We start from the raw sequence: 25,472 nt of genomic DNA, 5'->3' as shown, positions 1-25,472 counted from the left end.
AACTAGTCCTAAAATTGGGAATATGTATTGAGCACTTGTTGTGAATTAAGCTTATTGCGAATGTATGTATTAAAGCACAGTACATGTCCATTGTGAAGGGATATCCATTGGTTGTGCTGCGCTCCTGGTTTAGAACATTTTTCACGATTTGTAATTCCTTTCTCACAACAACCCCACAAGTGTGAGGTTGATATACATTCATTCTAAATTTACAAAGGATGAAACTAAGTTCCAAAGTAGGTTAAAACAATGGGCCCCTGGAGCCCATCCTAGGAAATGGCAGGGCTTGGTCTGTAACCCAGTTCTGCTTCACTCCAGAGCTCCATGCACTTAATCATTATGCCACACTGGATTCCAGAAAAAATAGCACAGAGCTTAGGATTTTAACTTAGGTCAGGAGCATTTTCACCTAGGAAGCCTAGCTTGGTCAAATGTAGAGAGCACAGACCACCCTCCTCGATGCTGTGGCGGTTTGTTCCATGCCATCAATGATCACATTCAATTGTTCTTTATTAATTGTTCTCAAACTGCAGTTTTTGGGGGGAGTCTAGGTTTCATAGAGGTCCTTGCAAACCAAATTCATATCTGACAAAGAGAATGCACTCAGAAGAGTCAAAGCGGTTGATTCCACTGCCTGACACCATAATTAAAAGCCAGAGAAGAATTAGACTACATGCTGAATTCGGGAGATAGCTTTACGTGCCGCGGCAGGAGAGTCTTGGTATTATGTTTGTCCCATTTTGCTTGTTAAATATGTTTATCCAAGTGAATATGAGGAAGATTTACTACTTTGTGAAATCCTTCACAACACAATGGAAGACAAAAATTAGCATTTAGACTGTTTTCAACAAACTGTTATACTGAGCCTGCAGATCAGGAAAGAGACCAGATCGAGGTGCCTTTGGAGTATAGTAGCACTACAGATGGTAATCAGTGCAGTGAGGAAGGGCACGAAGAGAGGATAGGGAAACAGGCTCAAGCAAGCCAATTTATCTGCCTCAGAATGCCTGTAGGACCCGAGTTTTATAGTGGATAGGCTGAATAATTTTGTAAGATCCTAAGGTACTGGGGAATACTGCTGAGCTGGAAGAGAGCAGACTGGGAGCAAAATGGAGCAACACACTTCTACTCTGATGTCCTCAGGAGGTCCTTGCGGGGACACAGGAGGGGAATTAAGACATTTAGTCCCTTTTAAAGTGAAGACAAGTTATTGCGAATGCCCTAAGCTAAGGCTTTACCAAGACCCTATAGATGGACTGGATTTTCCCGGGAAATTTCTCTCTGGAAGCAGACTTTCAGGATTTGATGCATTCTTGGTGTACCTCATCCTGGATCGGTTGCCCATCTTTTATGCACACACACAAATGCACGTGGGAGAAAGAATTGGCTCTTGAAATTCAGGATCCAGGGCTGAAAGTAAGGGTTGATTCAAAAACACAAATCTCACACCACCTCACGCCTGTCAGAATGGCTAAAATAAAAAACACAAGAAAAGTTTGGCAGTGATGTGGAGAAAAAGAAACTCTTGCACACTTTTGGTGGGAATGCAAACTGGTGCAGCTAATGTGGGAAACACAGGCAAAAGAAATGTAGCTTAAAATCTTCTTACAGCTTGCAGATCCCTGAAATATGCAGAGCGTGACCTTCCTCAAGGAACTCGTGGCTGCCTTAGTACCTTCGTGTTTAAAGGGCACCTTATCTTGGCAGCAGCTGGCCCCTCAAGGTCCTGAAAGGCTTGCTGCCAGATTCCTTGGAGTCTTGCCCTATCCCTAACCCCCTCTAATTCAAAAGTAAAAAGTCAGTCACTCCTCACAATCCCAATATAGCTCTTCTGCCCATGGGTCCTGTCCCTGAAGTAGGGAAGTGGTTAAGGTCTAGGCAGGAGAGACAGGAGGCCCCTGACCCGGCTCTGAAACTCTTCCTGGCAGGTGGAGATGCTGAGACAGAGCAGAACAGAGATAAGGGAGCAAACCAAGAGGGCACAAGAATCTCAAGGCCACAAGCTTCCCAGTCAGTTCTCAATAAAGGACCACCTCTAAAAGCCCTCAGTGGCCACCCATTAGGGACCCTTCTCACTCTCGAGAGCTTTTTTCTTTCCTTTCGGCTCTCACCTTCACTTAATAAACTTTCACTTCACTTCACCCTTTTGTGTCCGCGAGATTCATTCTTCAACTCCATGAGACAAGAACCCTGCGATCCTGCAACACAGCCACTGTGGAAAACAGTATGAAGGTTCCTCAAAATGTTAAAAATAGAATTTTGATGTGATCCAGCGATTCCACTACTGGATATTTAACCCAAGGAATACAAAATCACTAATTAGAAAAGATACATGCACCCTATGTTTATTGCTGCATTATTTGCAATAGCCAAAAGATGGAAGCAATCCAAGTGTCCATTCATAGATGAATGTATAAATGTATACACACATACACATAGACACACAATGGAATATTACTCAGCCATAAAAATGAGATCTTCCATTTGCAACAACATGGATAGATCCAGAGGGTATTATGCTAAGTGAAATAAGTATGTCAGAGAAAGACAAATACCATATGATTTCACTCATATGTGGAATTTAAGAAACAAAATAAATGAACACACACAAAAAAAGACAAACCAAGAAACAGACTCTTACATATAGAGAATTGGTGGTTACTAGAGGGCACATGGGTGGGGGGATGGGTGAAATAAATGAAGGAGATTAAGAGTACACTTTTTTTTATGATTTTATTTATTCATTTGACAGAGTAAGAGAGGCAGGCAGAGGAAGAGGGAGAAGCTGACTCCCCGCTAAGCAGAAAGCCCAGGACCCTGAGATCATGACCTGAGCCAAAGGCAGCCCCTTAACTGACTGAGCCACCCAGGCGCCCCACGAGTACACTAATTGTGATGAGCACTGAGTAATGTAAAGAATTGCTGAATCACTATATTATACATCTGGAACTAATGTAACGCTGTGCTAACTATACTGGAATTTAACAAGTAAAAGTAAAGCATCCTCCACTTGCACTGTGACAGGGCTGGAAGGAAGGAAGTAGAAGGGCAAGTTGCAGATGGGAGAATAACCTTGCTTATTCTCTTGATGAGTTTATTATGGCCACCATCAAACAGCTGCTGGGAATTTCATGAGATTTGGCGAGAGGTAATGGGGCAATGGCAGAAGGAAGGAAAAGGAAACTAATGGGAGGAAGATCTCATTGCCGCTGTATCACAATTCATTTAGCAGCACTGTACAAATAGGCCAGTGACAACTGTTTGGTCCTTATAGCATTTTACCAAAATGTGAAATTTGCATTTACTCTCATCAGTTACATTATGTCCTAATTAAAAAAGTGTGAGAACTCCCCAATTTACTCCGTTACACACACCATAGCAACGCTTTAAGTTTAACATTTCAAGTCTCCTAGAGTTTGATTTCTCTGAGGCTCTGCAAAGAGTAAGCATTGGCTTAACAGAGTTAATAATCAATTTCTTGACTACCTGTGAGATTAAGAAAAAAAATTTGCTTTACTATGCTATTATAGGTCAGTTAAAACACCCTATAAGATCTTAGTTTTACCCATTCTGCTTCTACTAACCAAGTGTTTATTTGGAAATATTTTAGATGGCTACAGTGTAGCCTAAGGATTGGAGGGGACTTGGGTGGACACAGGGATTATCAGCCAGAAAACTATGGGAACAGTCTAGGTGAGAATGAGACAAAGGGCCTGTGGTGGAGTGAAGACAGAAGTGGGTAGATTTGAGAGTAAATCAAGGAGGGAAACGCAAAGATTTGGCAGTAGATTGGGTGGGGAGGGTGAAGGGTGCTCAGTAGGTGTTATCCATTTAATATGGTGATCAATGAAGGATTCTTATGTGGAGGGTAGACACATCTTTAACAAAACAAGCCTGGAAAAGGTGGAGGGGAGGAGAAAGTTAACTTTAGGAGTAAAGAAGGTGGCATATTCAGTGTCATGATCAAAGCTTTCCCAAGTGTTACGGTAGTCGAAACAGCAGTCCTTAGAGATTATTCTCAACTAAAAGTTCCCTCCATCCGTTAAGCCTTGCCGAAGGTCCCTAGAGCCGTCGGTTCAGGAAAGTCAAGGACTTGCCTTTTCTCTCGGTTTCACCCCTCCGGGCGGTCCGGACCCGCCCCCTTTCCCGCCAACCGCAGGCCCCGCCCCTCCCGTCTCGCGCGCCCGCACTTTTGGCGCGTTTCCGCGGCCCCGCCCCTCGGGCCCCGCCCCCAGCGTCCTGCCCGCCCAGACTCGGGGACCGCTCTGCCGGGGTCGGGTCGCGGGCCTGCGGCGTCTCGGTCGTTGCCCGAGCCCGCCGCGGCTCCAGGTCTGGGAGCAGCCCTTCCCCGGAAGGCGGCGCGATGCCGGGGAACCGGCCGCCGAGGGTCCGCTCCGGGAACGAGCCTCGTCCTGCGCCCACCATGGAGCCGGAGGGGCGCAGGGCCTGGGCCCACAGCCGCGCCGCGCTCGACCGGCTGGAGAAGCTGCTGCGCTGCTCGCGTTGGTAAAGACGGACCCTCGGGCGGGTTGCCGCGAGGGCGGGGGTCAGGGTCGCCCCAATCTCGGGGGGGTGGGGATCTTTTCAAACCCCGGGTTCCCTCTTCCCGTTGCCGTCCCGCAGTCGGGCCGGCGAGCAGAGTTAGTACCTGCCCAGGGATCTGGTGTTAAGTTAGCCCCTCCCTGGGCCCCGTGCACAGCCTTTCCGCGCGGCTTTCTCGCCTTTTCTTCACCAAACCCAACGAAGATTGGTAGCTTTCGAACTTGGCGGGCCGGAGACTCGTCTGGAGGTGTGGCCAGAAATGCAGATCCCAGGCCCCGCCTCCAGGGAGCGACTTCGTAGGGCTGGGGTGGGGCTAAGACATCGGCCCTTTTTACAGGGCCCCGGACCCCTGCTGACCGAAGTAATCGCAGCACCTTTGCCGAGGGCTGCTGAGTTTGAAGCAACGTCGCTCATTGCTGAGCTGGCCCTTGGACCATTTCTCCGTAGCATCTCTTTCTGGGGAGAGTTTTGGGCACCCTTGTTGGGGGTAGATTCAGGATAGCTGTGTGATGGACGCCGCCATTCTGTTTCTCAGTTTCTCATCTCCTTGGTTTAGTCAAAAGCCTGTACGGCTCGAGGTTCCAGCTCTTTCGGATGCTATTTTTTATTTTTTGTTTCTTAACTTTCCTTCATGTTGTTGCGCCATGGGAGTCTTCTCACTTCCAGGTTTTCATTATATCTGAAGACATCATTTTCATGACTGCTACTCCATGCTTCTTTTCCTGTAGCTTTTCGTACTGTACAAACCAAGGAGGTTTATAAAACGCAAGAAGGAATTGTCACCTTTTTCATTTCTTCCAAAAGCATTGATTGAGCACCTGCTGTGCGTACAGCTCAGTATTTCTGCATCAGTATCACTCAGACAGGTTTTCTCTCTGCTTGTAGCTGCCCTGACTGTGTTTCTTTTTTGGACTTTGTTTTGATTTGTTTTTTTTTTTCCCCTCTTGATTTCCAACCTGCAGAACTTAGATATACATCAAGTACAAGTGGGCGCCTGGGTGGCTCAGTCGTTAAGCGTCTGCCTTCGGCTCAGGTCATGATCCCAGGGTCCTGGGATCGAGCCCCACATCAGGCTCCCTGCTCAGCGGGGAGCCTGCTTCTCCCTCTCCCACTCCCCCTGCTTGTGTTCCTGCTCTCGCTATCTCTCTCTCTCTGTCAAATAAATAAATAATAATAAAAAAAATCTTTAAAAAAAAATACATAAAGTACAAGTAACACCGCAGGTTTTTCTATAAAAAATGAAATGGGCTTAGCTGTGGGGCACCTGGGTGGCTCAGTAGGGTAAGCGTGGGCCCTTGATTTCCACTCCATCAGTGATCTCAGGGTCCTGAGATCTAGCCCAGGATGGGGAGTCTGCTTGAAATTCTCCCTTTCCTTCTCCCTCTGTCCCTCCCCCTCTTCTCCCTCTCTCTTTTCTCTCTCTCTCTCTCTCTCAAATAAATCTTAAAAAACAAAAAAGAAATGGACTTAACTGTCACAGACTTTTGCACTTATATTTTGTTTTATAAAACTTTAAAAAATCGTTGCACCCATTAGAAAAGTGGCACTTTTGCCAGCACATGGAGACATTCTGAGTTGTGTATGTTTTTTCATAACACAAGGGTCATCCATCTGAGACTAAGAAATTTAAAACTGGCTCTGCCAGTTGCTATAATAGAAGCAATTATAATCATACCTTCATAATTCAACAAAAGTTAGACATTCGGATGGGACATTTTTGTATGGAAGGCATTAAGGCAGGCAGCAGCCTAGTGCTTTGATTAGACTGGAGAGTCAGACTGCCTGAGTTCAGGTTCTAGCTTTGACACTATGGCCCAGGTCATTCAAATTCTCTGCCTTGGTTCCCCTGAGTGATAATAGTGCTCAGCTCATCCACCTATGAGGATTCTTTAATAATATATTATTGAGCACCAGCAAAGTGCTCTTTTGGCACTAGGGCTTCGTTAGTGAACAAAGCAGACAAAAACCTCAATCCTTATGACGCTAACATTCTGTGGGAGGGAAGAAACTAAATGAAATTATATGTGCACAGTGTTGAGTATGTTGGTTGTCCTAGGATAAGTGTTAAATAATAGCTGTCTTATAAAAATACAAAGAAGTATAGCCTGCTTGCTGAGTGGTTCGGGGAAGACAAAGTAGGTGATTTATAAGAATAATCTATAGGTTGTCCTAAAATCTAATATAGCCAATTTCACTTTTTATCCCCAACCAAATATTTTTCCAGTTTCTAACTGAAGTGAGCAGACAATAAGAGCCAGAGGCTTGAAAGTGGACATTAGTAACTAGGTCCAGACTTAATATAATTCATTCTGTTGGCTGGAGAATAATAGTGAACTCCAGTGATTTTTCTTAAAAAATTAGTATATGAACCACTGATGGAATAACTAAACTCACCTGTTTCTTTGCATTTTTTAACCTAGGGCTGTGGAAACTTTTCCTGTAAAGAGTCAAAAAATAACTATTTTAGGCTTTGCTGGCCACGGTCTCTGTTCTTATTCTTTTTGTTTTTTTACAGCCCTTAAAAACAGGGGCGCCTGGGTGGCTCAGTCAGGTCACCATCCCAGGATGCTGGGATCCAGCCCTGCATAGGGCTCCCTGCTCAGCGGGGAGTCTGCGTCTCCCTCTGCCTTTGCCTTTTTCCCCTGCTCATGCTCTCTTGTGCAGGTGCGCTCCCTCTCTCTCTCTCTCTCTCTCTCTCTCTCTCTCAAATAAATAAAATCTTCAAACAAAACAAAAAAAACCCAAAAAGCATTCTTAGCTCAAGGCTGTACAAAGATAGTCTTGATTTGGTGCATAGGCTATAGTTGGCCAAACTGTTTTAATGAGTAGAGTGTCTTAACTTTAAAGATCCTTCTCAGTGTAAAATTTTATATCCCATGAGATTTAATATTTAGAAATGATTTTGTGGTCTTCTCGGTGTCTCTGTATGTTTTGGCACTGTTCGTAGTGAATAAAGCATGGCCAGTTTTTCCTTACCCATGGGGAGAAAAAAAAAAAACGAAACAAAAAAACCAAACCCATTCTTTCCACCACCTCTGCCTTTTCCTAGTATCCGCCTGATATCATTGCTTGAAAGGAGCAACTCTGGATGGTCTGCTACTTGCTTTTGCTACCCACCATTCATAGCAGTGTCATGTTACTTGAAATTGTGTGTCAGTATGCCCTTTTACAGAGTTTCAAAGTTCTACCCAGTGGGCTAGTGATTACCCCGATTACCCTCACATTCAGCTTGCAGCTGTCATCTATATTGCGTTCCCAGGTGTCACCTGTCTCGCGTAGCATATTGGATCTATTTTGCAGGAAGCATTACTTGAGGGTGAGGGTGGATTGGCTACATTACAGGGCATCCTTTCTTGACCTTTAACATGAGTGAGGCTCCAAGGTGAAGCGGATGAAATTTTTCAAGAGGCCAGATGTGACATTTGTGTTAGGTCCAAGCCTCACAACCAGATAGAAGCTATTTAAAGATTTGGAAAAATGAGGACGACTATGTCATTTGAGAAGCTGGCAGAAAGCATAGTTAGTAATAACATGTTCCTAAAGGCAATAGGAAAAAAATAATAGGAGCTGTAGTGTAAAAGCCCACATGTCATATGACACTATTTTGTGAATTAAAATAATTAGGTACCGCTTGCCATTTGGAACAGGGGGGGCTTTGACCTCTACTACAATGTAATTTGGAGTTCTAGCACGTTTTAAATCGACTTTTAGTAAAAAATAAAAAAGGAATCTTGTGATTTTTAGGGTAGGGGATTTTATTTTTCTAAATTATCTTTCGTCATTTTAAAGGCAGTCAGGATTGTTTTCACTTACTGAATACCTTAGTTGTTAAGAGCATTGATTTTGAACACTGGCTTCCAATCGTGGCTCAGTGATTTTGGGTAAATTATTTTCTCTTTGTATGCTTTTTTCATTTGCAAAATGAATTAGTAGTAGTTTCTATCTTACAAGGTTATGGGAATTAAATGAGTTAATATTTATAAGATACTTAGAGCAGTGCCTATTATGTTCTAAGTGCTGTATGAATGTTTGTAAAACACAGGATAGATTTCCTGACCCCAGCATTAAGCTTTTGCCTTCATTAGTTTTGAATGTTCAGAAGCATTTTAATAGGCCAGTGATCCTTAAATGGGATGATTACTCCTTTGGCATGCTCTGGTGCTGGTTCTTTATTAGGACCACAAGCGATCACTGAGGCACTACGTTAGTGATGCTATGGTGAGACATTTTCTACTCTTAAGAAGCAAATGCTTAACTGTAAGGGATAAAATGCACACAGAGTTCAGGGAAAATTAGGATGAGGGCCACGGAGATGCAGAGAAGAGTACTAGGATGGTGCCAGTACAGGAAAGCTTCATGCCTTTTGAATTGGGCCTTGGAAAGATTTTCATAGATGGAGACAGGTGGAATGTGCTAGTCACAATATACTAAAAGGTACTGTAGAATAAAGGGGAAGTGAGTCAGGTGGGCAAAGAGTTAAGAAAGGGTCAGATCAGAGAGTGATTAATGGCCTAACAACAAACTATTGAGTCAGTTTGCATAGTTCCTAAGGAGAAGTGATTAGTGTTAACTTCCCTGTAACTCTGGTGTCCTCATCTATAAAATGAGGAAAATGGACTAAGTAGCCCTTTCTAAGGCTCCCTTCAGTTTGCAGATTCCATAATTATTAGTTTCCACTGGATGTAAATTTTTGTTTAAAACTTTTATTGAGGTTTAACATACATCCAGAAAAGGGCACAAATCATTGGTGTTCAGCATGTATCATATATCCTTCCTAATTGTGGGATTGATTTACTTAATGTGGTATTTTGATTCTTTGATAACCTGTTGCCTTCAGTTATATTACACATTTCATAAAGACAGGTTCACATTTGTAGCCACGGTGCTGAAGACATAGTTTCTTAGTGTTTGTTAAATTAATGTATAAAAGAATTTAGGTTAAGTTGGGATGACATTTGAGGAGTGTTTGCAGGTGGAAATACCAGAAGGACCTGGTTAATTTCACTTGCCTCACCAAGAATCCTCCATAGTTTCCTGGGGTTAGTTACCCATAGTAAACAATGACTAAGGACTTAGGGCAAATGTAGAAGGCAAAGGTCTTTCTCCCTGGGAGTTAGAGCTAGAACCATGACTTGCACAGGCCTACACATACCTGGTATTATATAGGGCTTGGGACTGCCAGAGAAACTTACCAGAGACATAGAGTATCTGTTTCTTATAGTATAGGGGATCATCTTACAAGTGGAGTTGTTATATGGGTCTGGGACATAGAGGAGGGATTTCAGGCTGGGAGTGTACTTTTGACAGTCATCTGGATGTAAGATGGTAATTTAAGGCATACTTCTAGAAGTGAGCAGGGAAGCGAATATAAAGATGAACGCGTGTGTCTGAGCGTTGAAACTCAACATTTGAACATTAGGTGGAAGAGGTGAAGCTTTAAGGACAGTTACTTAGGTACTGTTTTGCTTTGGGAGAAAGGGAATAGAGGACAGAGTAAACGGGTACTGTTTGAGTCAGACATACATGATATTCTCTGTGGCTTGTCTGTCTCATAACAGATCCTATTATAATTAATCGTTAATAGATAGAAGTCTGTTGCCCCTATTTGGCTTTTGGTATATTGGCTCATTGATTTATTCATTTACTAACACTAAACAATTAGACATGATTTTTAAAAAATTTTTCCCATGTGATTTACTTGCATTTGGCATACAAAATACACAGAATAAGATGCTTTTGAGTCATTATTCATATCCCTTACTTGATAACAATTTTGTTTATTCTAAAGATAAATACAAGAAATTGTTTAATTGGCTTGGAAAACTTGTTAACCAGATGTGTTGGTCCACACTTGGCAAAATAACCTGACAGTTTCCTAAAATGTAAGAGCACTGTGGTAGCTAGCTGTCTTGCCTAACGTTAAATAGCAGTTTATTTCATAGAAGCTTAGGGAGCTGTTCTGTTAAGAAATAGGTCTGTCTCCGTATTGTAATCTCAGCTGAATTTACTGTCCTTTTCTTCTTTGCAAAGAAATTTTTATTTCAATAGGACCTTTTTATAAAAAAAGATTATTTGTTCTCACTACTTAGTTCTTCCCTAAGTTATAATCCTCTAACTGCGCCAATCTTTCCAAATCAACTACATGTAAAGTAACAGGAATATGACTGCAAATGGGAAAAAGTAGAGTAGCTAAATTTTCAAGGTACAGAAATCCTGTTACCATGCAAATGTCTTTTCTTATTCTTCTGTATTTTTGTTTCTTTTTAATATATATGTATATCAAACAAAGAATAGGGTAAGGATAAAATAGAATTGTTAATATAAATACATTTTTGCACGTAGTTTTCCATTTGCTTCATTCATTAAGGATTTATTGAAATTCTGCTGTTCATATAGCACCATGCTAGGGAGGTAATAGTGTGTTGGGGAGCTCAGAAAAAATAAAAGTCAACATCTCTTGTTTGTAGGGCTACAATCTATTTGGAGACCAGTGGGAAAAATAGGGAATCAAGCAGATAAAATACAAAATATTTCGCTTTCAGCATTGATTTCCAGAGCTCCAACTAGATTCCATCTCTCTGGAACGTTAGAGTGTTTCATACTTCTCTTAAGTCATATACTAACTTTGCTTATAAAATTACCCAGTTCAATTATAAGCCCCTTAGTATATAGATTGTGTTGCAGGCAACCTTGTGTCTTTATGTGTCTGGTGCAAGGTACAGATTTTGCATAAGTGATGGTATAGAAACTAAAATCCAGGAATTTCTGTGTTTCTTTGTTCAGTGTTGTTTTTATATTATCATCCTGGATAGTATTTGGACGTGTTGGGCTTGAATAGTTTTGGGGGTGGGAGGGAGGAAGGGTATTCTAGGCTGGGGAGAACATTCTAAGCAGTCCTGGGCTTGGTTTTGGACATTGGGTGTTATTTGAGAAATGTTGCAGACTGTTGAGAGCAGAGTTTTTGTGGAGGAGCAGAGCAGTTTAAGAAAAGGTTGCCTGCTTTGTAGTTACTGGATTGTGAAGAACTTCTTAATAATAAGTTTTTAAAAATTGAAAGTAATACATGCATTAAAATATCAAGGTATGTGGCCATTAAATAAGTGAATGACAGGTGAGCCCGAATCCTTTTCTTTAAGGACCCACTATGATCAATTTTTTTGTGTATCTTTTAATAAGAGGTTGTCTGTGTTTATATCAGCATTATATGCCTCAGATGAGAAGATGCTATACGTCAGGAGATGTGTCATGATGTATGTAACCATTTCCTTGTTGATTAAAATTTAGGTTATTTCGGGTCTTTTGTGGTAATCTGTGCTGGAATGAATATCCTTGTCCATTGGCCTTTACATTTTAAAATTTTTTATTAAAATTATACATGAACATAGTCAACAAAGTCAATAAGGCAAAGACATAATGGAAACATTCTTTTGCTTCATCTGTACTTCAGATACAACCTCTTTCATCTCTTAGTTCTTCATAATTTACGTCTACATTTCCAAGTGATATGTTTCTATTGCTACTTCCTGAATTTTTCCATTTTAGACATTTATTTATTTACTTTCTAACTAATAAGTTTTCTTATTATCTATTAACTTTCTACTATGGAAGATGACTATATAGAATTTGAAGTACAAAATAATTTTCAATCATTATTTTGAAGGCCAGGCATCCCTGTTATCCTTGAGATGTCTTATGCTATTCTGAGTCCTTTAAAAAAAAAATATATATATATGTATTTATGACATTTTAGTTTTATTATTTCTTAATCTCTGGAATCTCTTGGTATCCTGTCTTAAGTAGATATTTTTGGTCTTTTGAAGTTTCAGTTTTGCAAGCATCTCAGTATCTCTAAAAGATAAATTACTGGCAGGGGAATAGTTGAATTAAAAGTGGGTGCATTTAGGGGCGCTTGGGTGGCTCAGTTGGTTGAGCGACTGCCTTCGGCTCAGGTCATGATCCTAGAGTCCCTGGATCGAGTCCCGCATTGGGCTCCCTGCTCAGCAAGGAGCCTGCTTCTCCCTCTAACTCCCCCCCCATGTACTCTCTCTCTCTCATTCTCGCTCTCTCAAATAAATAAATAAATCTTTAAAAAAAAAAAAAGTGGGTGCATTTAAAATTTTGATAGATATTGTCTGGTTGTAATAGAAATTGTTTGGGGCGCCTGGGTGGCTCAGTTGGTTAAGCGACTGCCTTCGGCTCAGGTCATGATCCCAGGGTCCTGGGATCGAGTCCCGCATCGGGCTCCCTGCTCTGCGGGGAGCCTGCTTCTCCCTCTCCCACTCCCCCTGCTTGTGTTCCCTCTCTCGCTGTGTGTGTCTCTGTCAAATAAATAAATAAAATCTTTAAAAAAAAAAATTGTTTTATTCCACAGTATCTTCTCAGCTAAGCTCTAGGCATTGTCAGAAAGCCTGGCTCTGACATAGATCATTGCCACCCTCTGTATCTGAACTTTTGAGCTCTTCAGTAACATTCTTTTGACCTTGACATGACTCCTTCCCAGTCTTGGTTATAACACCCCTCTCCCTGCTCCTTCCCCTATGCTCACAGGCACATACTTCTCCGTCACTCCTCCAGTGTTGTTCCTCATCTGTTAACAGCAACAAAATATATTTTAGCTCACTAATTAGAATAATTAGTACAGTTGATCAGTTATTCATAGATATTAGAGTCATTGCTAATTACACTGTAGCATCTCATCGCTAGGGTGAAGGATCAGAACCATAGATAAAGGGTTCAGAGTCATCTTAGAAAGGAGATTTAAGTTTAGAAACAGAATCAAGGCATTGAGTAGAGTACTACCATAGAAAGCTGAAGTCTGTGGACTGCATCCTGGGTGTAAGCCTACAATTGAGAGACAGGAAAGAAGCAGTTAACGAAATGCTGAAATGGGCAGATAAATGTGCTGTAAGAAAATTAAGACTCAACAGAAGGAAAGGTTTCAGGAAAGAAGTTGAGGTCAATGTTACTTCACAGAAGGGTCAGGGAAAATGAGGCCTAAAAGTGCTTTTGGGGAGCAGTTTCAGCAGTGTTGGGAGTTAAAGCTAGGGAGGTAAGGAGATGGAGTGAACTCTGTAGAGCACTTAGGACCTTTGATTTGTAGGGAAGAGCTGGGGTTGAAGGTAGAATGAGAGGCAGGATCTAAAGAAAGTGCTTTTTTTTAGGGTGGAAGAGAGAGTACCTACCTGTGCATGTTTAGGCAGATGGAAGAAGAAAGGTGACTATAATGATGAGAATAGAACACTTTAGGAGACAGAGAAGATAAGGGATCTAGGGAGAGATCCAGCAGCACATTTTAAGAAGGAAGAGTGACTACAGGAGATCTTTTCCTCTGAGCCTGAAGGGACGGATAGCATTATGGATGAAGAGGTAGGAATGGGTGGTGAAAAGCTCACACTATTCATCTCCAGTCAGGTTAATGGGATTTCAGAGCTTGGAGATTGTTTCAAATAGCATCTATTCATTTGTTTACTCACCACAAATATGTGCCACTTTGGTAGAGATGCAAAGGTGAAGAAATTACCAGCTAAATGTATAGAGACACATTTATCTCTCTCTCTCTCTCTTTTTTTTTTTTTTTTAGAGAGCGAGCGAGCAGGGGGAGGGGCAGAGGGAGGGATAGAGAGAATCCCAAGCGGACTCTGCACTGAACCCAACGCGGAGCTTTGTCTCACGACCCTAAGATCATGACTTGAGCTGAGATCGAGTCCAACGCTTAACTGACTGGGCCACCTAGGCACTCCTATCTCCCTGTCTTTTTATAATTGTTAGTCATAGTCTGAGAATGGGCGAGGAAGGAGTGGACTGCGGGGCCTATCTGGCCTTGTAGATTGGTGTCTGTGAGTGTCTCAGAGGTCAGTGGAAATGGGGTGGTGGTGAAGGTGACTGTGAAGTAGTTAACTCTGGCCTAGGGAATCCAAGGAGCTAATGAACTGAATGGTGTTCTCTCAAGGTGGAGCGCGACCTGAAGGTGGAGGTTTGGTCAGAGTGATGGAATGAAAGAGATACAGGGAATTATTATGATGGGGGAGGTGAAACACCACCACTTCTGAGAACTTAGAGCAGAGCTTGGAATGAAGTAGAATTCAGCGCACTTGATTAGGAGATAAGAGATGAGATTTGGTAGATGAAATCATGAACAAAAATTACAGGAGGAGCATGGGCGCTGGAGCAGAGATCATCTTAACTGCCAGAATCACAAAAGTGGCTGGCACGTCACAAGTCATATTTTTATTGCTGTGATCTGTGTAGTGTGATAGAAAAATCAGATATTGTGAGTTTTAAAAAAGTAATGGGTTTTATAATGTCAGTGAGCACCATTTTTGGTATCTTGAGGATAACATTGTAGGTGTGTACTCTGTTTTTAGCATTCTTTCTGAAAGCTCAATTTCACTTTAATGTTCATATTTATTAAAATGTGCAGTGTGATACTTCTGATCTTTCAAGAAATGTGGAAAACTGTTTTTATTGATATGTGGTAATATGTACAGAGGTAATTGGATAATAATGGTGTAAATACCTAAAGGTCCTAAGGTTAGTGTAATAAACCAAGCACAAAAAAATGTTCAACCTTTGAAAGCTTTATTTTTCCTGTTTGCTCTCACTGCATTACGCCCTCTGAAAGTAATGACTTGATGTGTTTATTAATAAGTAAGTACTGTTACTTTCAGAGGGTTATCAAATGTAGCAGGTACTTTGATGGACAATAATTGTGTTTCTATCTCTCTTCCCCCAATGCCATGAATCTCATTCAGTCTGCAGAATGATGATTCCTATTTGCGGTTGCTTAAAGTACAAAACAGTCAACCAATTGTGAACTGAAAGAATGGCTGTATTTTTGACAAGGCATCAATGAAATGTAAATGGCCACTTAACAATAGCCAGAAACCAGTGTATTCCTATGGGAAATCGTGAATTCTTAGGGTCAAAGTGATCAGATGTCCTGATTTTCCTGGGTCAGCCCTGGTTTATACCTGCTTGTCCCGGTGTCCTATTCAGTTATCACGCCCCTTCACTCTCAGAAATGTTCTCATATGGATAATATATGGTCATTCTATTTTTAAGTCTTATTTTGAAATTTATGGTCTGTACTTTGAATCATTAGGTGAAGATGTATCTTAGTAGTTGAAAGAAGCAGCCAGTGGTTGTTTTTGCCTGTAAGAGTATAGAGATACTTGCACAGAGTTGCTTCTATGATTTCCCAGTATGTGCATTATAGAAAATGTTACAGTGTGTACTGAGTTTGGTAGTAGCTATTTGAGTCCAGCAGATGTGTGATGATACAGTATTTAATCAGGTAGTAACAGCCTTTCAAATAAATACATCCTTAATTTTTCTGCTTAATATCTTCTGAGAAAGAGAACTATGGTAGTGATAGGCCTTGGATTTATGAAATGTTGGGTGTAAAATGTTTATCTAACAATGACCTAAGTCTTGATTGTTTTCTTTTCTTCAAACAGCACTCATATTCTGAGGGAGCCTGTGTGTTTAGGGGGGTGTGAGCACATCTTCTGTAGGTAAGTAATTATGGCTTGATACTTAGTGTTTCTATATTTTTTACTAGGTCATCATCATGTAATCATATTAATAATAACATTATGTTTATGTAGCTCTCATAGACTGCAGATAACTTACTGTACATTCTCTCATTTTGATTCTTACAACTGTCTTAATTTGCAAATAAGAGCATCAAAACTCAAAGGGGATGACTTGTCCAAAGTAGCAAAGCTTACTAAGTAGCTCGGCTAAGCTTGGGGAGAAAAATCTATTATGTATTTGAAGTATGACTCTTTTTTTTCCTTCCAGTTAGTTTTGAGTCTAGACTTCCCAGATTATGAAAATCTAGTTCTTTCTTTTTTTTTTTTTTTTAAAGATTTTATTTATTTATTTGATAGAGAGAGACACAGCAAGAGAGGGAACACAAGCAGAGGGAGTGGGAGAGGGAGAAGCAGGCTCCCCGCTGAGTGCGGGACCCTGGGATCCTGACCTGAGCAGAAAGCAGACGCTTAACGACTGAGCCACCCAGGTGCCCCTGAAAATCTAGTTCTTATAGTTAGTGGGTTGGTTTTCTAGGGTTGCTGTAACAAAGTACCAAAGACTGGGTGCTTTAGAGTGACAGAAATTTATTGTCTCACAGTTCAGGAGGCTAGAAGTCTGAGAGCAAGGTGACAAGCAGGGCTGTGAGAAAGACTGTTCCATGATTCACTTCTACCTTCTGGTGGAGAATCTTTGTCTTCTGGCATCTTTGGCATCCCTTGGCTTGTAGATACATCATTCTGATTTGAACTTCCATGTTCACATGGCTTTCTCTCTTGTTGTGCGTATTTGTTTCTGTGTCCAAACTTCCCCTTTCTGTAAGAATGCTAGTTATATTGGATTAAGCCTCACCTCGAGGATCTCATGTTAATTTGATCATCCAGAAAGATCCTATTTCCAGATAAGATCACATTCTTAGGTATTAAGACATCAACATCTTTTTGGGGGACACAGTTCAAGCCATAACAGTTACTGTGAAGTTATATCCGTGTTCTAGTAGGAAAGTCCTGGCTTATAGATTAGAATACTAGATTTTCATCTCATTCTATTTCTTATTTTGGAGAAATAAATTCAAGGACTGAATGTCTTAGTTTAATTGTCTGAGACAGGGTTGATATAGCCTCCTTTGAGTAGTTTTTTCATGATTTCAGTTACGACTCTGTGACTGGCACGAGCCACTGCAATGTGGAGTTAAGCACATATGAAAATAATTTACTGCATGACTGCTGTGGGCTGGGATGCATGGGAAGCAATTATGCTTGGGGTTCCAATTTTCTTTCTGGAAACATGGATCTGATATATGGGACATATCTAGCTGGAGGGGCGGATAGGAAATAGTACCTGTTGCCTACCTGATAACTCCATTTGGATGAAGACAGGGAATTTCAGACTGGCCGGTTGTGCAGAGCATGTCTGTTGGCCATTCGCCCCTTCCATCGGTTGTGGCCATAAAGGGTACCGCTAATTGCAGAATTGCTCAAGGCAAAAGCCGCAAGTCATACCTGATTGCTCTTTTCTTCCTTATCACATTATTAAGTTCTGTCAGCTCCACCTCAAAATGTCCCTTGAATCTTGAATTTTCCCACTTTGCTCTGTATTTACTACTGTTTACACTTTGGTCCAAGCCACTGTCCTATTCTCTCCACAGATTGTTGTCCTAAATTTCTAACTGGTTCCCTTCCCCATTTTCTCCATTCTTACCAGTGATCTTTTAAAAATGTAAATCACATCCATATCATTACCCTCCTTAAAATCCTCTCCTCTAGTGGCGGGCGCCTGGGTGGCTCAGTTGGTTAAGCGACTGCCTTCAGCTCAGGTCATGATCCCAGGGTCCTGGGATCGAGTCCCACATCGGGCTCCCTGCTCTGCGGGGAGCCTGCTTCTCCCTCTCACTCCCCCTGCTTGTGTTCCCTCTCTCGCTGTGTCTCTCTCTGTCAAATAAATAAATAAAATCTTAAAAAAAAAAAAAATCCTCTAGTGGCTTCTATTACAGTTAGAATAAAATCCAAACTCTTCACTCTAAGGTTCAGAAGACCCTGTACAGGACCCAATTCCTACCTGCCTCTCCAACCACACTTCCCACTAGCTCACCCTGTTCTAGCCACCTTCTCCTTTTAGTTCATTAAACATACCGAATTTACTACTGCCCCAGGGCTTTTGCACTTGCTCTTTCTTCCATCTAGAATGTACTGCCAAATTTTTGTGACGCTGACTTTTCATCAGTTACATTTCAGCTCATATGTCACCTCCTCCAAAAAGCCTCCCATCATCCGCTTATGAAATGATGCCCGCTTCCTGTCCTCACTCGGTAGTAAGCAGATTTATTTTGTTTCAGCTGATGGACTCACTTTGTATAATGTATCAGTGACAAATCTGCTGGAGCAAAACCAACTCCATGAAATTGTATGTAAAGTGTGTGTCTGTGTGTGTATGTGTGTGTGTGTGGAGTGTGAGAGAGATCTATACCTTTAATTGGGTTCTAAAGGGGTCTGTGACTTAAAATGGCCAATGAAAGATTAAGAGAGGCATGAGAACATCTTAGAGAGAAAGTGGTCATCTGTATATGACATGATCACAGGAAAGAATAGATTCAGTGCAATTTTGGTTCATTTTGATTATGTGATGCCAAGAATTAGGGTAACTGTAGTCTTTGCAGGTTTGAGGCTGTGTAAAACTGTTGAGCAATGCTGTAAATACCATGCAGTTTTAAAAGATGGTTTGATATATACCAGTCTAGCTGAAGCATAGAAGTGGGGCGGGGGAGGGGGGTTGGGGGAGGGGCACAGATTTTCATGTCATTGACAGTGTTGTAGTTTCAAGGTACTTTCATGCCAATCCCTGATAAAAATAGCCCATGTATTCTTTTTAAGATAGAAATCGTTTAAGACATATGGCAGACATATGCAAACTTTTTGGCTTTGGATCATTTTACACCCTTAAAAGTTGAGGACCCCAAAGCAGTTTTATATGTGTATTCGCCATGTAAAACCGAGACATTTAAAAAATACTGTTCAGTTAAAAATAACAATAATAAACTCTTTACATAGTAACATGAGTAACACTTTTTTAAGGAAAAATGACCATAAACAAAGAAAAACGAGTGAGAAGAGTGACACTGTTAAATTTATGCAGATCTCTTTATTGTTTTGCTGAATAGGAGACAGTAGATCTCATACCTGCTTATGTAATCAATCTTTTGTGATATATTGTTTTGATTGCAGCATGTGAGGAAAATCTTGTATTATACATCTGCATAATTGGAAAAAGGAAGGATTTTTAAGTAGCCTTTTTAGGTAATTTTGGATATTCTTTGATACTACACCATTATTTGGCAAGTGCTAGTTTCTTTAGATTTATTATGGTGTGGAATCTAAAAGGATAACAATGAATTTTTGGTATTCTGTTACATTAAATTTCACTGGTTTATCCTGTGCTTTGAATGGATCTTTTACCCAGCATGATTTTCTGACATCATGCTTTGGTCATTTGGAAAATATTGACTTACTGAGTTACACAGATCTATTGAGAAATGACATCTTTCCCCAGAATTCTAGATTTATGTTTACAAAATAATTTGAGAACAGTTAAAAGATGAACATTATAGAATGTATAAAATAGACTGATCTGGGTACCAGTGTGGTGCTAGGTTAAGTGTCTTACCTGAGTCTCATTTTCTTCATCTGAAAATAAGGTAATGATTCTTGATGAGTCGATTGTGACTGTTGTCACTAATGTTCCTCAAATACTTAAGTATTACACAATAATTGATGATTTAAGTCCCTTGTGGAATCAGTTTCCCCTTTTTATATGTTGGGGTTTTAAGTTAAGGGTTCATAACTACAAGCAAAGAAACTCCCAAGAAGTTCCTTTCTTTGCTACAGAAATTTGACATTTCATGATCTCAGGGTTGTGAGATTGAGCCCGTGTTGGGCTCCTTGCTGAGCGCGGAGTCTGCTTAAGATTCTCTCTCTCCCTCTCCCTCTGCCCACCTCTGCCCCCTACCCTGCCCGCACACACTCTCTCAAAAAAAAAAAAAGAAAGGAAGAAAGAAATTTGACATTTATTGAGTATAATCTCTCCTAGCTCTACTATGGTTTACAGATTCATTTTATAACATTTATTGAGTTACTTTGCATCAGAATCATGCCAGAATCTAAGATGCAAAGAGTAGAAATGCTACAGGCTTTTTCTGGAAGAAGCTCATATTTTAAGAATCCTCTGTGCCTACAAATAGTAGGTCCCATGGAAAGGAATGTGGTGTTTGGGGGAGATCTGGCTTTCATCACTGTTAGGTTACCAGTCTTGTTGGAGTTCCTCTGGTGAGGCTAAGGGAGGAGTGGATGTTTAGGTTTCTTATTTCTGAATCCACAGATAAGCTTTGGAGGGGGGGATTATGAACCCCCCCCTTTTTTTTTTACCAGAGTTTATGTATATCTTCATCAGATTTGCAAAGGATTTGTAACCTCTAAAGTTAAGAACCCCTTCCCCCCAACTATGAAACTTTAACTTCTAGACAGATAACCTGAGGTAATTTAATTGAGTCTACAGGTTATAAAAGTGTCTGAAAGAACCAAGTGTCTTTTCTCAGAAACTACATTAAAGCCTTTAGACACTTGTCGGCAACAAAACAAAAAATACCTTTCCCGGTCTCTTCGCAGTAATTTTCCATGAAGCACAGTGTTAAGATTTAGGATACAAAAGCTTGAGATGCATGGCTGTTATGCATTTGGTACTAAATATGTTTATTTATGTCCCTCTCTGTACTCTTACCCTTTAGAAGCTATGGATTTATTTGCTTGAAAAATTATGCAGACTATAAGTCAAATCTCTTCATCTCAAATTACCTAAGCAACCTCAGATTTAGATTTTGTATGTGTGTGTATTATACTCTTTCAGAAACATTATTTTAACAAATATTTTATGTTTGCTCATTGCTTGTGAAACTTTGCTTCATTTACTTCTGTTCAAACTCTGTTTATATTTCCGAATTAAGATTCTGCTGAATGCATTGATAGATATATGTATTTTTTTCTTTTAATCTTTTTTTAAGTAATTGCGTAAGTGACTGCATTGGAACCGGATGTCCAGTGTGTTATACCCCAGCCTGGATACAAGATGTGAAGATAAATAGACAATTGGACAGCATGATCCAGCTTTGTAGTAAGCTTCGGAATTTGCTACATGATGATAAGCTTTCAGGTGAGAAATATCACTGACTCTCTTCATTAAGTAGCTGATGAATTCATATTGATCACATAAAATATGTAAACATCTATCAGGAATTCTGATGACCTATTTTAGATTTTAAGATATACAGTGTTTGCAATTATTTTGAGAAGTGACAGATAACTTAGAGATAACTTAAGGAAGCCAAGGTCCAGAGAGGTTAAATGACCTTGCCTAATTTCACATGTGTAGTTAGTACCAGAAGCAGGAGAAATAGAGCCCATTTCTTCTGAGTGTCAGTCTAGACACTTTTCACCACCTACACTGCCTGCTTTTTACAGTTACATTAATTTCTGTATAATATATATAGAAAAGAGATTTTGCCCTTAAATTCACTTAAATACACTTTTACAAGATAGAATATAACCTTCTGTGCATCACTTTTCCGGACTGAATTAATTAGATGAGCACATTTTGAAAGAACAAAAATCTAATATTCATTTTCTTTTCTATTTAAATGGGGGTTAATGTTTTTCAGATTGTTCTTAGACTCTGTGTATTAACTGTATATCTTCCCATTGTGCTTTCTGCTGAGAACTAATTAGCTGGGGAAAGAAAGTAAAGGGTTTTGAATCTTCATAATTAGATACTAGAATTATCTTTTTATTGACCAGATCATGTCATTTTGCTTATGTTTATAGGATAACCTTTTCTTGACTGGCAGGATGCTGTGAATGATTGATAATGTTTATATAAAATGGTTGAATTTTTGTTTTTAAATCTTTTGATCTTAGATTTCTGACATGATGTGTTATTGCCAGTTACTAAAGGTGAAATTGATTAGACAAAATAAAGAAACAAGGCAAATACTTTGAGTCTTATTGACCATGTCCTTTTTTTTTTTTTTAAAGATTTTATTTATTTATTCATGAGAGACAGAGAGAGAGAGAGAGAGGCAGAGGGAGAAGCAGGCTCCCTGCGGAGCAGGGAGCCCGATGCGGGACTCGATCCAGGGACTCCAGGATCATGACCTGAGCCGAAGGCAGTCGCTTAACCAACTGAGCCACCCAGGCGCCCCTGACCATGTCCATATTTTTAAGAAGAATTTAAATTACAGTCTACCTATGAAAAGTTTTTTTTCATCTGATCATTGTATTAGAGTCTATTCTTTAGGATAAAATGTGCTATAGTGATAAAGTTTTACTTATTTTCAGATGTAATTATACACACACAGTTCAAAAAGTACTTACCTTTTTGAAAAAATAATGTGTGTTGTAAATCTTTTTAAGAACACAATGAGGAAAAGTTTCATTATTAGTTCATCTTTTTTCTTTCTTACTCAAAGGTAGGGCTGGTAGTGTTTATTTTCTAATGAAAAAGATTGGTATATGATCTGCTCCTCCACATACAGATACCATTGATTAAATAGAGTCCATGCATCTTTGGCCATGTTGGGGGTGGAGGGGGAGGATTAAACTCTCTCTCTCTTTTTTTTAAGATTTTTTATTTTTAAGTAGTTTGCACACCCAATGTAGGGCTCAGACTTGCAACCCCGAGATCAAGAGTCACATGCTCCACCAACTGAGCCAGCCAGGTGCCCCTAAACTCTTGATTTAAGTGTACAATATGAAAAATGTTCATGTGTGCATGAAAGTGGCTTTCCTCAGATTCTTAAAGACGTGTGGTCTATTAGGAATGGTGGCCATGCATTGACATTTGGGGTGCTACTCTGAGAGTTCTGTCAGGATGTTTTGATTTGATTCTTCAGTTGCTGTATAGTAATATATTAGCTTGCTCAGGCTGTGGTAACAAACTGGGTGGCTTAAAAAATAAAAATTTATTATCTTACAGTTCTGGAGTCTAGGAGTTTTACATTGAGGTGTTGGTTCAGTTGGTGCTTTCAAGGTCTGTGAGGGAAAGATGTCTGTGAGGGAAGGGCCTCTCTGCTTGGTTTGTCTTTGTGTCCACTTGGTGTTCTGCCTGTATGCGTATTTGTGGCAAATTTCCTCTTTTTGTAAGGATGCCAGTCATATTGCATTATTGAGTCCCACTCTACTCATTTTTACCAATTATATCAGTAATGACCCTGTTTCCAAAAATAAGGTCACATCCGGAGGTGCTGGGAGTAGGACTTGGATTTATGAGTTTGTGAGGAACACAGTTTAGCCCATGACAAGTAATGGATATTTTTTTTAAGTGACATTTTTAATGCTGATAAAAAGGGAATAGGGTAACTCTTGATGGGTAGTGAATTATGGCATAATGGGGTACTGGTATGGTACTTGAGAGAAGAGAAGAGAAGAATAAGCAGGGAACTTCTCTAGAAATTTTACTGTGGTTGGTGATATTTGAGTCTTTAGTATGGTTTTCATATTTTGTGGACTCTGAAATGCCTCCACATTTCATCATTACTAAAGATATTGTGGAAAATCATTGAATTTAGAACAAGTTTTTGTATGGGGCCTGAGGCCTTTTAGAATGCCATCTTTCTCATCTAAAAATAGATGTGGAGTTTGGGGAGGGGATTATGGTGATTTATTTTTCGAAAGCCATTTTGTGTTCATCTTCCTTATTATAGTGAGTAATAACTACTTTGGCCTTACCAAACTTTAGTAGTGCTGGCTTCAACCTTACTTACTTTAAAAAGAATTGAAATTTCAGTTTGGATAACATATAATCAGAATTTTAGGAGCAGGAAGGTCATCTTGAGTCCCTTATTCTGTGGGTGAGGAAATCTAGGACTTAGGTTATGCAGGGAGGTCACACTGTAAGTTTCTTGTTTACTGTTTTATCATTTAGCTCAAAGCTTTCATGAGGAGTGTAGGTGTTCATTATATTTTTTGAATTGGAGACAGATTGGAAGTGCTAAGGCTTAATTCATATCCCAAAGACTAAGCTTAATTAAAGCAATTTTAAAACAAATTCTTAGGTTTTGGTTTCAACAATTCATTTTATAATGGTAACATCCTCCTTTGCTCCTTTTATAGAAGATGGTAAATCTAGAGAATAAGCATATTGAAATAAAAATATCTGTCCAGATCTGTAAATTACATGGTGCAGAGCCTTTTCTGCTTATCAGTTGCATTGTCATCAACTTTTCCTCCTGAGGGCCCCAAAACAAACTAGCCTCAAAGGGCATTTGAGTTGGAGAGTATTGTTCTTTGTTTCTTTATAGTGTATTCAACATTTTATGTAGTAATTCATGTTGATTTATATAGCAAGTACTCCTAAAACTAAAGTGGTATAAGGTGTACTCGGTGAATAGGTACAGGGAACAAACAGTTGGGGACAAATAATGGTTTGTCCTCTTTATAATGAGGAAATTGGAAATGGGTCTCATAAAATAAGGGTATTCAATTAAGTTATCCCTAAGGTCTAGCTTGAAAATCATATGGTTCTGTTAAATGGGTGTTGAGGATGATGATTTAAGCAGGATGGTTGGCTATCTCCTACATCTCTATTTTTTTAAACCCTGTAGTTCACAATTTATCTTTCAAATGAACCTTGTTACTTGCATTTACTATAAAATATATAATTACCATAATTAAGGTGGGTAATTAGGAAGAGCTTGTCAAATCATGAACATGGTACATGGTATACTGGAGATAAAGAAGCCTGATTTATAGAAATACTTTTTAAAATGAGCTTCCAAATACTCGAACAGATTTTCCTCGGTTCAGTGTACTTTAAAGAGAAAAGATTGTCTGTCGCAAATTTTTCTGACAACCATTTACGGATAATTTTACCTTATTCTTTATAACATAATCTGCTTTCTACTAATAGAGTCAAATTTAAAAGTTTGTATTTTATATTGCTTCCCATCCTATTAAATCTGACTTGGCAGGTGCTGGTCAGGCTCTTTGAGGAATGTGTTGGTGGTGGTGGGACAGTTAAAAACAAAAGCACTTTGATGGTGCTTTCATTGGATCACAGTTTCCTTTTCTGTTTTCTGGTTTCCGGAGAGAGGCTTGTCTTTCTGGAGTGAATTACATAGTGTTTCATATATGTTATGACTTTTTTATAATAGATGAAGATGAACATTTGAATAGCTGTGTTGCTGTTTTTTTTTTTTTAAATGGAACTGAGTACTTCTTACAAACTAATCATTCTTCAATAAAGGCGTTAATGTTGCACAGATGGTAGCAAAGTACTTTGATTTTTAATAAGGCACTAGTTTGTCAAAGAGATTTCTCAACTTCTGTTGTGAAACCTATAATAGAATAATTTGAAAG

The 25,472-nt window shown here is 39.8% G+C and overlaps 1 protein-coding gene across 2 annotated transcripts in view; it reads left to right on the top strand.

Moving 5' to 3' along the window:
* The first annotated feature begins 4,244 nt into the window (after window positions 1–4,244).
* Window positions 4,245–25,472, top strand: part of BARD1 (BRCA1 associated RING domain 1) — a 71,189-nt gene continuing 49,961 nt past the window's right edge. For both annotated transcript variants that reach the window (XM_064587012.1, XM_045868063.2), the window contains exons 1-3: window positions 4,245–4,506; window positions 15,999–16,055; window positions 21,125–21,273. In XM_064587012.1, coding sequence (XP_064443082.1) covers window positions 4,364–4,506; window positions 15,999–16,055; window positions 21,125–21,273 — 349 coding nt within the window. In that variant the 5' untranslated portion in view covers window positions 4,245–4,363. The remainder of the gene's footprint in view (window positions 4,507–15,998; window positions 16,056–21,124; window positions 21,274–25,472) is intronic.

The sequence above is a fragment of the Mirounga angustirostris genome, unplaced genomic scaffold (genome assembly GCF_029215605.1).
Source record: "Mirounga angustirostris isolate CCGP_5_RB_7025 unplaced genomic scaffold, mMirAng1.0.hap1 SCAF_3, whole genome shotgun sequence".
NCBI lineage: Eukaryota > Metazoa > Chordata > Mammalia > Carnivora > Phocidae > Mirounga > Mirounga angustirostris.
Note: the sequence above shows the minus strand (reverse complement) of the source record. Positions and strands in the feature narration are given on the sequence as shown.